We start from the raw sequence: 12,931 nt of genomic DNA, 5'->3' as shown, positions 1-12,931 counted from the left end.
GTTGAGCTGGTATGGTTCTTGTCAGTGTGTGTGTATATAATTGTGGTTATAAAGAGTGTGTGTTAAACATCTATAAACAGATCTTCAGCAGTGTGTACACTTGCTTTTGTCACTGTGATCTCAAAGAAGAAGTGCAGACTGTTCTGCTCTGTTACACGGTTATATAAACGGTGATGGTGTAACAGCTTACGAGACATTCCCATCGAGGCCTTGGGAATTATGCATGTCATGGTCCGTGTTGGTGTGACAAGCATACAGACAAACTCAGGTTACTGCAGAAGAAATAATACCAGAGTCCTGGTCTGCCATCCCATGGCTAAACAAAACATAAAATATAAGAAATCATAGATCTTAATGAATATGAATTTGACCATAATTTTTACCAAAATTGCTTGTTCCTAAAAGTATAATTCATACACACAGTATGTGTCATTAATTAGGCCACTCATCTTCATGTATCACTAACAAAAGCACCATTAAAGTAACAAAACAAAAGAAGCAGCCCAAATGACACATTCTAAGTATTGAGACACACAGGGGGGTTGTGTGCAGAACAGAACTAAATGTGAGCCTTTATGTGATATACAGTGTACAAGCTTGTCCCACCTCTTTTTTGATAACCACCTGACTGTATAACTTACAAACAATACAAAACCATCCATTGAATGTACAAGATAATCAACCTAGCCTTGCACCAATGCAAAAAAAAAAAAAAGAGATCATTTTTACCACAAAGCTCAAAATTGTTGCCAGTTGCATTTACATGAAACATATAATGAGTTAAGTGTCGGTCCCACTTTTTAATAATTTTCCACAAAACAACATTTAAATCTTATATTTTATATAAAATATGTGTTTTACACTACATATTGGAATCTACAGCTAAAGCCATACCTGAAAAAGTTACGTTCCAAATTTAAGGTTGATGTCTCAAAAAATGAGCTTTTAGTAAAATTTTGCTTGGGAGCAGTAACAAACTTTTGCACAAGCACCAAGCCCCATTGGTGAACAAAGACGGATGCACCCATTTCCATTTATGACCTGAGTGATCTGAACCATATGTTTTCATACCTTACACAATACTAATGAAGAAGACATCATATTCAGAAGTTTTATGGGGGATTTGTCACTATTTGATTTGAATTCAACTTCTAACGAACACAAAGTACCTGCAGTGTAAACCAGGTGTGTTAAAGATCGAAAGTAGAATTCAATAGAATATAAATATATACCATTTGTTAATATAAATATATAACGGGACATTTTAGCTTAGTTTGTAGATTTCATTGACATTCCAACAAGGAAATATTTTGCATGTAATTTTCATTCATTATGCTCCGTCCTGAAGGCTCCCATGGTGTCTGATGCCCAGCTGTGCACATTATGGGGTCTTCTGTGCCCTCAAAGCAAACGGGGTCCGTTTGATCAGAGCTCACAAAATGTCAGAGCACAGTCAGGCAGCGGTAACCCCACCAGGATGAACTTTGAAGTTTAAGAATGTACGCCTTCACTTGTCTGGACACTTGGTACATTTCGTTCAGAGGACGTTTTTTCAGCTCAAATAACAGCGTGATGGATTGGCTGGGTCAAGCTGAATCTGTTAAACATGAGAGCAGGGAAGGTGATTGCTACAGAGTTGGCAGAGACGGACGGAAGCATTACTCTGTTCTCTGCAAAGTCTCTTTGCCATTTGTGCCTCTACTGTCACATTAGTCAGAAGGATGAAGAATGAGTGTACAAGGGCTGTCGCTGTCTAAGATAACTCCTTTTGGCCCTTGGAGAAAAATATAGCTAGAACAAATCTAATTATTCATTTAAAAATACACAATCTTGGCAATGGACACAAGCAACAGCTAAACAAAGGAAACTGGATCATATTTGTCCCTTAAAAACTGACAGATACATTGTAAACACGGCATCTATTTTTTAATGTTAAATTTGGCAACCAGGCAACCTGAAAGCGAGAGAGACAGAAATTTGTCATGTTGAACGGTTTTGCCATCTAGTGGACATGTGCACAAATACATTATTGGAAAACTGTCAGAACTGTTGATAAAATCAGCTACACTGTAAATAAATGAATAAATATAGACTGCTGTGATTAGTTATCCCAACTTTACATTCAACATTAGAATAAATAAATGTGTTTCACCTTAAAGCAGGGGTCTTCAAAGTTTTTCAGGGTAAGGACCACTTAGGTGACAGACCTGGAGCAGGGACCCCCGATACAAAATAGCAGAGCTACATATTAAGCATACAGCCTTACATATTAAAATAATCTAAACATACTATTATTAAGAATAAATTATATTGTTATATGTATTACGTAGAGACAACAGATCAGAGCACATGCATCACCGCCTTTCTGTCTCTTACTTTTTATTGTTAAAACTGAGATTTAGGCATCATCAGATGGGCATTTACCTGAAGTTTATTAAACATATGTTGTGGCGCTCTCGTGGACCCGAGAAGAAGAAGCAGCTCTTGTGAACGAGTTGGAGATCGAAGCGGAAGGAAAGAAAATGCTGGTTGTTATTTATTTCATTTTTTTGGCACACAAAAGCATTCCCCTTGCTTCAGAAAATTACAGTTGAACTACTGGAGTAACATGGACTACTTCTGTAATGTTTTTACTACCTTTCTGGGCCTTCGAAGTGAAAGTTGCTTAGGCTGTCAATAGAGGGACAGAAACCCCTCTGGTTTTATTTAAAATAACTTCAATTTTATTCAGAGGATGAAAGGTCTTAAAGGGATACTCCACCCCAAAATGAAAGTGTTGTCATTAATCCCCTCCCCCTATGTTGCTCCAAACCAATAAAGGCTTTGTTCATCTTTGGAACACAATTTACGATAATTTGGATGAAAACCATAGCACTATTTTGGATACACCTGCTGACTGCAAACTGCGTACGCTCTTCGGTGTCAGCCATGCCACAAGGATACGTTTTCTACTGAATTTACGAAAACAGCACATCCTTGTGTCGCAGCTGACACATAAAAGCGTACACAGTTTGCGTTCAGCAGGTTTATTCCAAAATGGCACTACGGTGGTGTGGAGAGACACAGAGGAGACAAATTGTTGAATAGAGTCTTTATTTTTGTTTTCTTCTCATACAAAAATGTTCTTGTCGCATTACGATTGAATCACTGATGGCAGATGGACTATTCTGAAGATGCTTTTCTTACTTGTCTGGACTTTGACAGTGTATTTTACTTGGCAGTCTATGGGATAGTCACAAGCCTCCCAGTTTTCATCCAAAATATCTTAAATTGTGTTCTGAAGATGAACAAAGCTTTTACGGGTTTGGAACAATGGGGATAAGTGATTAATGAAATAATTTTTTTTTTTTTTTTGGTGTATTGATTACCATTTGCACAGTTACCATGTTTTGTTTTGTTTTTTGTTTTTTTTGGAGGGGTTATTTGTTGTAAAACCATGGTTAATTTTCGTAAGGGAAGAACTTAAATAAATTAATGCATAACTCAGTAAAATATTTCCATATATATTTTCTTGGTCTTCAAATGCTAAAATTTAGAATCTCAAAGCATTGTTCATGACTTTTATTCAACAGGTTCATAACCAAAGACAATGACAGGAAAAATGTTGAAGTGTTAAGAGTAAACATCATGTAATGGCCAAGATGAAATAATACTTTAATGAAGGAACATTACTTCTGACCCCATGCTAATCTCAATTCGGCGTGTGCTAGAGATACTGAATATGCATTCATCTGCAGTACTTTCTGCTCATTCCAAAATAGCAACGTATGCAATTATGGACTTGACAAATGTTCAGTGGTTTTCAGGTCACATGCCAGAAAAGTAGTTTGAAACATTTGCATGGTTGATTCTTTAAATAATCAAGCTGATAAAAAGACAGATGCTGGTGTTTTGTTTTCCAAAATCATACTTCCTTTAAAAAAATACAAATTATTGCTAACATTAAAACACATACAAGCACACAGACAGGCCTTAACTGATACTTGATCTTCTGCCATTCACATTTACCAGAATAACACATGTATCAGATCTATACGCACTTAAACGTGCACAATGATTCACTTTGAGTCTCTAAGAGATTGCGCACATCATAGTTCCTGTCTCTTCTTCAGGATAATATCCCGCACAAGCGCTGTGGCTTCCTTTCGGATGTCATCTATGGGCTCCTCCGGCTTCCAGAAGCGCACCACCTGGCCCTCGGGACTCACCAGAAACTTCCAGAAGTTCCATTTCGGGATTCTCTGTACTGAATCTGGAAATGTAGAAAAATATTTGAAACTCCGGTTGTTGCTTTAGAGGCTGTTATGGTTTGCTTGTCAATAGCCAGGGCTGTATTCAATTTACAGCATCTGGAACAAAACTTTGCTCTAAATGATCTAAAACCCCACCTCAGGCTGTTGTTGCGTGTTGTTGTCATATTGTTGGGTCTGCTTCTTTTCTTTAGATGTACTTTTATGTCTATGCATTAGTAAAGTATTTTGAACACTGGCTTGTGCTTCATAAAGTAAATAGTCTTATTATTAATGACTCACTATTAGTAGTAGCAACGGCTGATCAGATGCTGTCAAAATTGAGGCGACCATGAGAGGTCGCCTTTCCCCGCTCTGAAGAATAAAACAACTTTATATAGAAAAAAATATGCCTGGAAGTTTCAAAAAACATCGTTCTCGTGATATCTTTTTTTTTTTTTTTTTTTTTTTTTGGTTTAAAAAATTAATTTTATTTGCAAAAACTTACCGACTTAGGGTTATTCTCAGGTAAAACCTACCTGTGATGAATCTGAAAGCGGGCTCCGCCTCAGACCCCATAATTTTGATCTTGTTGAAGATGGGGAATGTCACGCCGTAGTTGGATTTGGCGAAAGCCTCGATTTCTCGACTGGTGCCTGACTCGGTGTCACCGTATTGCGCGCAGGGGAAGGCGAGCACGTTAAAATGTGACGTGCCGAGCTCTCGGTGAAGCTCCTGCAGAGCCCGGTAATTCTGCTCCGTTAACTCGCTTCCACTCGCCACGTTTACAACCAGAGAGACCTATCATCAGAGACAGCGAGACCTCGAGTGAAAATACCGCTGCACGGGACGCATTTGTTCAATAATCCATTTCCAAAAGCCTCACAAATTATGTTAAACTATTTAAAACAAAATTTTTGAGCCCATGAGACTGCATAACTTACTTTCCCCCGATACTTCTCCAGTGAGACTGCCCTGCCTCTCGCGTCCTTCACTTCATACGAGTAAAAATCATTGGTTTTTCGCGACTTTGACAGTTTACTCTGCAGAAGGTACAGTGAGCCCATGCACACGGCCACACTAAGCAATACCTTGATCAGTCCTGATCTAGGAGCAGATGATTTGGTGGGGTATCCCCCGAGTGCCTCCATGATGGAGGATAAATATGAGGAGGAATCCGGGTGAAAAACTTTTTCTGCAGCCAGAACGGGCGTGTCGAAGCGTAGGGCTGTATGGCAAGCTCTTTTAACATCTAAAACATAACTAGCATCTTCACGCTACTAGTACTTATTTATGTTTTTTTAGATACAAGTATCTTTCCATCAAGTACTAGTTCTGAGTAATTAGCTACTAATGCTTATTGTTTAGGTACTAGTGTATTTTGTAAAGTTCCTAGTACTAATTCCAGTAGTGATTAGGATTTAATTGTACTTGTTATAAAACATTAAAACTACTACTTATTTTTAGTTACAAGTAAATTTTAGACCAAAGACATACTGTATCAAAGATATTAATAGGAATCTGCCCCTTCAGTTTGAACAAGCATGACTTAAAATGTTTTTGTTGTTGCAAATTAGCTTCCCTCATACCACATGTATAATAAAACGGTCAGAAATTATTTTTTACATACACAAAAACATTTATTTCCTTTATGCACACGGTACAGGCAACAGTGTTTGGTGTCGTTCATGAACCGCAGCAGCTGAGGTTTCCTAAAGATGATTGACCACAGTCATCCCGGACGACGGCAGCTCCAGATCCAGCAGGCGGAAGAGCATGGAGCATTTGTTGCGCTGAGAGATGTTTCCTAGAGTGTGATGCAAGCGTGCCTGTAGGTAGTGTATGTCTCTTATACGCTCCTTACAGTCAAGCTGAGAGAAATACACAGCTGCCTCATCCAAAGTGTGCACGGCTTGTTCCAGTCCTGTAAGAAAGGAAAATACATCACGTAAATGTATGAAGCTTGACGTGAATACAGTGAGATGGATGAGAAACATGACTCAGGCAGTACCAGTCAGTCTGTGTTCCTGTGCAGCAGCTCCTGCTAAAGCCATCTGACAGCGAGCGGCCAGCAGCAGAGCTCTGCCCTTGTCCATCAGAGACCCGTGAGCCAAAACCGACTCCAGCACGTCCTGCACCAGCACAAGAGCCTGCTCAGGGATCCCCAACATCAGCTATGAACAGAGATGATTAATATCAGATCAGTATCCTAGTGGACAATTACACTATTTTCTTATCTTCTTAGAAACAAACACAAAAAATGGTGTGTTTAAAACACTTTATTGATGAATTTATAGGTGAAATCAAGGATCTGCTTTGTGAGCATTTGCATTATCAGGAGTCTCGTGTTGGTGTATGTTGGTGTACCTGTGTAAATGCCAGGTGTAACAGCGTCTCGGAGGTCAAGCTCTGGAGGTTGTGTTGGCGTGACAGAGCAAGAGCCTGTAAGAGTAACGGCAGAGCTGTCGCGAAACCAGCCGAGTCCCAGTGAAGTTCTGCAGAGGCCAGCATTACCCTGCCACACAAACACACTGAAGAGTTACAAACACACAACAGAACAGAAAAGTGCACGTTTCAACAAGATTTCAAATATATCAGCCATTTTTTTAATTACAGATTTTTGTTGTAATTATAAATATGGCCAGCAATAACTGGAGTGAAATATCAAAAGGAGTTGAATCTTGAAACCCACATATCTAATACAATCCCAGGGTTTTTCTCAAACACACACACACCTGATGGACATCTCTATGTTCTTACTCTTCTCGCACTGCTGCTGCAGCTGCTGGAGAATCTGAGAGGCTTCGGTCGCTTGATTCAGAGCTTTCAGCAGCTCCGCTTTCCTGAACAGACCAGCACATCACCAATCACTTGTCCATTTTAATCTACTAAAAAGAATAGACCATCTGCAGTTATCACAGTACCTGTACAATCCCTCGGTGCTGTCTAAGGCTGAGATCGCTGTGACATGGGGCTCAGCCATGTGATATTTCCCATCATTCATAGCCTTCTCAAATTGAATTTTCAGATCACACAACATCCAAAGCTGTTAGAAATAGAAAAAAAAGAAGAAGATGAAACATACTTAATTGGAGCTGCTGCTGATCCATGTTTGATCAACCCTGTATATTGTTCATCGGGCTTACTTTGGCATGTTGGGTGTGAGGAGGAAACTGCTGCTTTAAGTGTTTCATGATGTCACTCACAACAGCATAAAGACCCTGTGGATGGAAAAAAACATGCTAAAATCTAGCATTCAACACAACACATGAAATCAAGCATATGCACCAAGAAGCATTTGCATTCATGTACTTTCATTTGTGTTCATGTAGTTGTGTGGGAGTTCAGGTACCTGCTCAGCGTGGAGTTCAGCCAGATGGCAGAGAGCGACGGCAAAGGCCTCAGTGTTGTTCTGCTGCACACTAAAGTTCACCGGCTCCAGACTGTTCATATTCAACAGGAGCTGAGCCTGCTGCCGGGCCATAGTGCTACAGAGAACACAAATCATTGCAGCTTAAACCAAACCTGACAAACTGTAGTGGAAGCATGAGCCCTAACAGTCTATTTAACAATGCCGTCTGCATATGACAGTAAAAGCAAAACTGGAATTGATCTCATTTCACAATTCTCAATTTCCATAAAAAGGAGTTCCTTTAAAACACAACAGAAGGCATCCAGAATCTGTTTTCTGACCTTTTGCCATACATCCTCCATATAGAGGTGGTCTGTGCCAGACTGATTTCTATCAGCTCGGAGAGGCTTTGCTTCCAGTGCATGATGTCGGTTCCTCGCAGGGCGTCCAGCAGCTTGTTGGCCGGCATGCCCTGCTTTGCTCCCTGCTGGACCAGAGACTGAATGCCTAGAGATGCCAAATACTGCAAAACACAACAGGGAGCGTTAATTATTGACTTCACGGTATAATGACCTTGCCAGAGATGAATACGCAGTCATTTATTGTGCCGGATATCATTTGTTATAGTCTTCTCGCTTCACATTCTGAAACACTGCCATTTAATGAATAAGTCACTATTAATAGTTACTTACAGGGAGACAAAAGTGAGCGGCAATTTTCACAGAGTCTTCAGTTAATACCACACTATCAGATCCTTTCATCTGTTCCAGTGTGTAGAGCCAACTCTAAAATCCAGAAAAATACAATATCCGAATACAGGACACTCTGTTGGACATCATATTTAAAACACAATTTGATATTATATCATTTTTTTTTAAATACACACTCTACATTCTAAGGCTTGGCTTCGCTTGTCACATTTAAATCAATTGATTTTAATGATTAATGTTTCATTTCACATTTATTTAGAAACTGTTCCTACCAGACAATGTTGAAGACACACGTGGTCATTTGCTTCCTGTGCAATGCGGATCGCTTCCTGCAGAGCCAAATCAGCCTGTTGACTGCACAAACACAAACACGGAAAGCAGTTTCACTCGCAGAACAACAGAACTGCTGCTTCATTTCCCACCAAAAATGAAACGCTCCTGACACAATCCAGTGCTTTAAAACATAATCTGGAAATCTAATACGCACTAGTGTCCGAAGCGACAGTGCAAGGTTGCCAGATTCAGGACAGCATAGCGCAAACTGCGGCCATAGCCTTCCTCTCCATTGCTCTTCCCCTCTCCACCGGAGAGAATGAGGCGGTCGAAGTAGTGCAGGAGGCTGTGAGTGGAGATGTAGATATCCTGAACTCGAATGCTGTTTAGATAGCTGAGGTAATGCTGTGGAGAGACAGAGAGAGGCTCTCTTAGATTAAAACCAGATGAATCGTTGCTTCCTTGAAAGAAAGGATTTCAGCTTACAGCTTCAGCAAAGTCAGGATTGAATTTGAGAATGTTGTTGAGCTCGTCCTGTAGTTTAGCCGGCGACATGGCCTTGTTTTCATCGTTCTTAAGGAGGTACGCCTGAGGGAAAAAAACATGGGGGCAATCATATAATGTAAAATGTTTATAAAAGTCAAGTCTCTTTGAGGTTATAACAAACCAGGGTTAATTAATCAAGCTTTAGGGCAAAAATGCCCCCTGAATTCAAGATAGTGAAGGAAAAAAGCCCCTGCAAAATGAACTAGATTAAATAAAACAACACAGTCACATTTAATAAGGTTATCAAAATATGAGAAAAAAAAAAAATCCTGACTGTCACAAACCTGTCGTGCAAGGAAGTATTCTGCTTGTTTTTGAGATAAAGGACCTCGGCTCTCGTCAGATCTGATGAAAACAGAAAAGAAACACCTCAGTCATGTCCATTAAATGATAATACAAGTAACACGCTATCCCCCTGACCTCAGTTCGGACTGGTGAAGAGACACTGTGTCCAGCTCGTCTTTGTCTATGTGGTCAGCGCTGGGATCCTCATTGCTCGTCAGCTCCATGTCTTCTGCGGGCAGAGCCGACAGTTCGGGCTGACTGCCACGATGGCAGTACTGCTGCAGGGACTTGTACAGCTTATACACCTGACTGAAGGACAGTTTGTTGTAGGCCAGCAGCATCTGACGCATGAACAGACCTACAAACAGAGACAGAGAGATCAACAGTTCAGAGACAGAGAGATCAACGGTTCAGGGGCAGATTCACATACTAGTCTCAATGATCTTCTTCTTAACCACTATTTTAATGTTCTAACATTTATTAGAATTAAAGAGAGTTTGTATCGTTGCCTCGTAGCTTTTAATCTAATTAAAAATGGGTTAATGAAAAAACATATTGTTGAGATTAAACATTTTACATTTATTGGATTAGTCAAGAACATCTCATGAGTATGGGGGAAAAATGGTTGCACTTTAATTTACAGTGCGTGTACTAAAATGTACTTATAGTGTACTTACAGTGTATTTATCTAAGAAAGTTCTGGTAAGGGGTAGGGTTAGGTTTAGGGGTAGGTTCAGGGTTAGTACCTAGTTATTACATAGTTATTGTAATTACTATAATAAGTACATGATATGTACATGAGGAACAGGACTGTAAAATAAAGTGCTGCCAAATAACTATTTGAGAACTGTTTAGGAATGATTGCACACATATACATGTCTTATATTATAATCTAACATCTTCCTAAACATTTTTCATTAATCTGGCCAGAGAAATTAAATTGGACAATATTAAAAGCAGACATTCATACCAACAACACTAGTTTTGAATGCCTCCGAGTCACTGAAAGCACTGGGCAGGATGGTAAAAAAGTGCTCCATATCCTGCAACTCTCCATCAGCCATCAAAAACAACCTGAAAAACACAAGGCAATGGTTTTATAAACAATTTGTACATAAAATTAGCTCAAAAGCAGAACAGTTGTTTATTAAGAGAAGATACATACCTGTGTTTCACAGCATTGACCATGCGGAGACAGCATTCCTCTACTATCTTCAGAAACTGCTCCAGAGTCAAATCTGGACCCTGATCATCACAAACACAAATCACTCATATGCAGTATAACTTTCTCTAGAAAAACACAACACGTGTGTGTGTACACTTGTAACTGTCGTGTGTTAATTAATATTACCTTTGAAGTAAACACATTTTAAATGTACTAAATTGCAACTTCATCATTACAAATCTGTAATACATTTAAACACATGACACTCAAGTTTTAATAGAAAAATAAGTTAACATAAATGCTTGTAAGTACACGCGGCAAGACAACAGAATTATGAATGTTATATACATTTATGTATCAATAATAAAGATGTCAAAAAGCACTCCTAAATTAAATGTATTGCATTTAATATAAATGTAAACTATAATAGATTTAAACAACGAACATTCAAGTATTGTAAAGTATATTTCATACCTGTTGTAAAGGCAGGATGAGTTTATTCAGGCGTCGTCTGTCCAGAAGCGCCATTGGTTTGGTGGTGGACATCTCGTGCAGTAAAACTAACACTGAGATCTTATATGGAGTGACCCAATCCTTAATCCCGAAGATATTGGCATGGACCACCCCGTTCGTCATCATGGGGTTGAAATACAAACTTTCATGCACACTGGCCATGGCCTTTCTGGACTTATATTCCTCAAGGATCAGCTAAATTAAATGTATCGGTGCAGTAAATTCTTTAGTTTAAAAACGATAATAACGTTGCTATTATGGGATAAGATAAACTAATCTAGCCTACATTATATTGGTAACAAGGTGAACATCAACGGCGTTTCAGATGCAATAGTGGCTATTTGAAACCTTTCTTACGTGTGGAAATCTATAATAATAATCAGGTTCGATGCGTTAGGTTAGTAATCATATTGAACATATTGACACGGATCCTTTGCTAACCATCTGTCGGAGATGTTTCTTCAAAATACCCTCCAGTTCCGTTTACGTTTCAGGGCGCAGTGGAGAGCACGAACGAATCGATTCTGCGATTCAGTTCTTTGAATCGGTTCTTGTGAACATTTCCCTTCAGTGAGTCGCTGAACTGTTATCGGGGATAGTTGCGAGTCTAATATGTGCGAAAAAGACGGTTCGCGGACGACCGATTTAATCTGAAGTGGATGAATGGTTTAAAATATATATATATTTCGTAAACCCAGTAGCTCCTCACTGCAGAACACAAGATCCGACTCAAAAGAAGTATTAATTCACGACTCGGACTGTTACGCTTCAGGACGCGAGTCAGAGCGCTGATAAATCGATTCGCTCTGACAATAACGTATCTATTTATTTACTAACATACAGCTTATTATAATTTGACATACTTTTCAGTGAATTATATCAATATTCCTGAGACAAATATGTTAGATTTTATTTAGTCTTTGGATCAGGTATGAGTAAATAATGAAGATAATTATTTTCCTTTAACATACAGCAGAGGTCGCCAATGTACAGAATATATATATAAGGCATGATCATAGACTGGGGAAAATATCTGAATGACACAGTACAGGTGCTGGTCATATAATTAGAATATCATCAAAAAGTTGATTTATTTCACTAATACCATTCAAAAAGTGAAACTTGTGTATTACATTCATTCATAACACACAGACTGGTATGAAAATCTATGGGGTATTGTGAAGAGGAAGATGCGAAATGCCAGACCCAAGAATCCAGAAGAGCTGAAGGCCAGTATCAGAGCAACCTGGGATCTCATAACACCTGAGCAGTGCCACAGACTGATCGACTCCATGCCACGCCACATTGCTGCAGTAATTCAGGCAAAAGGTGCCCCAACTATGTATTGAGTGCTGTACATGCTCATACATTTTCATAGTTTTTAGTTGGCCAAGATTTCTTAAAATTAATTTCTTTGTACTGGTCTTAAGTTATATTCTAATTTTCTGAGATACTGAATTTGGGATTTTCCTTAGTTGTCAGTTATAATCATCAAAATTAAAAGAAATAAACATTTGAAATATATCAGTCTGTGTGTTATGAATGAATATACAAATTTCACTTTTTTCAATTGAATTAGTGAAATAAACTTTTTGATGATATTATAATTATATGATCAGCACCTGTAAATTCGTAGCGCATTTACACACTAACAAAATTAAATAATTTCTATGTAATGTCTCTCATAGGCCAGTTCATCACCAGAGATTATTAGCAGCGCTGCTAGTTTGGATTCACACTGAACCTGATAGGGACTTGACAATATATATCTTGGGATATTTTCTGATCTGTCCACAAACACATAAAAGAGTGTTCACATAAAAGAGGTTCAAAAACAACTCCATCTTACAGTTTGGCA

General features: G+C 38.9%; 2 protein-coding genes across 3 annotated transcripts; both read right to left on the bottom strand.

The window, feature by feature from the left end:
• Nucleotides 1-3,546: 3,546 nt before the first annotated feature.
• gpx8 (glutathione peroxidase 8 (putative)) lies at nucleotides 3,547-5,425 on the bottom strand. 2 transcript variants are annotated; one of them, XM_026244208.1, is made up of 4 exons: nucleotides 5,174-5,425; nucleotides 4,769-5,030; nucleotides 4,533-4,604; nucleotides 4,114-4,252 (listed from the first exon to the last, which is right to left on the bottom strand). In XM_026244208.1, the coding sequence occupies exons 1-3, from the start codon at nucleotides 5,378-5,380 to the stop codon at nucleotides 4,555-4,557; spliced, it is 519 nt and encodes a 172-aa protein (XP_026099993.1). In that variant the 5' UTR covers nucleotides 5,381-5,425; the 3' UTR covers nucleotides 4,114-4,252; nucleotides 4,533-4,554. The 2 variants fall into 2 exon arrangements, with proteins under 2 accessions (XP_026099992.1, XP_026099993.1); XM_026244207.1 differs by lacking the exon at nucleotides 4,533-4,604 and having other exon boundaries at nucleotides 3,547-4,252; nucleotides 5,174-5,422.
• A 419-nt stretch (nucleotides 5,426-5,844) lies between these two features.
• On the bottom strand, nucleotides 5,845-11,570 carry anapc5 (anaphase promoting complex subunit 5). Its single transcript, XM_026244206.1, has 17 exons — nucleotides 11,035-11,570; nucleotides 10,561-10,640; nucleotides 10,366-10,469; nucleotides 9,531-9,753; nucleotides 9,395-9,455; nucleotides 9,051-9,152; nucleotides 8,779-8,969; nucleotides 8,564-8,645; nucleotides 8,274-8,366; nucleotides 7,923-8,104; nucleotides 7,582-7,717; nucleotides 7,376-7,450; nucleotides 7,154-7,275; nucleotides 6,965-7,072; nucleotides 6,597-6,744; nucleotides 6,241-6,403; nucleotides 5,845-6,153 (listed from the first exon to the last, which is right to left on the bottom strand). Exons 1-17 carry the CDS (start codon nucleotides 11,233-11,235, stop codon nucleotides 5,942-5,944), a joined length of 2,283 nt encoding a protein of 760 aa, XP_026099991.1. The 5' UTR covers nucleotides 11,236-11,570; the 3' UTR covers nucleotides 5,845-5,941.
• Nucleotides 11,571-12,931: the final 1,361 nt, after the last annotated feature.

This window comes from Carassius auratus, unplaced genomic scaffold (assembly GCF_003368295.1).
Source record: "Carassius auratus strain Wakin unplaced genomic scaffold, ASM336829v1 scaf_tig00005214, whole genome shotgun sequence".
NCBI classification, from domain to species: Eukaryota; Metazoa; Chordata; class Actinopteri; order Cypriniformes; family Cyprinidae; genus Carassius; species Carassius auratus.
The sequence above is the reverse complement of the archived record's forward strand: the minus strand, read 5'-3'. Positions and strand labels throughout refer to the sequence as shown.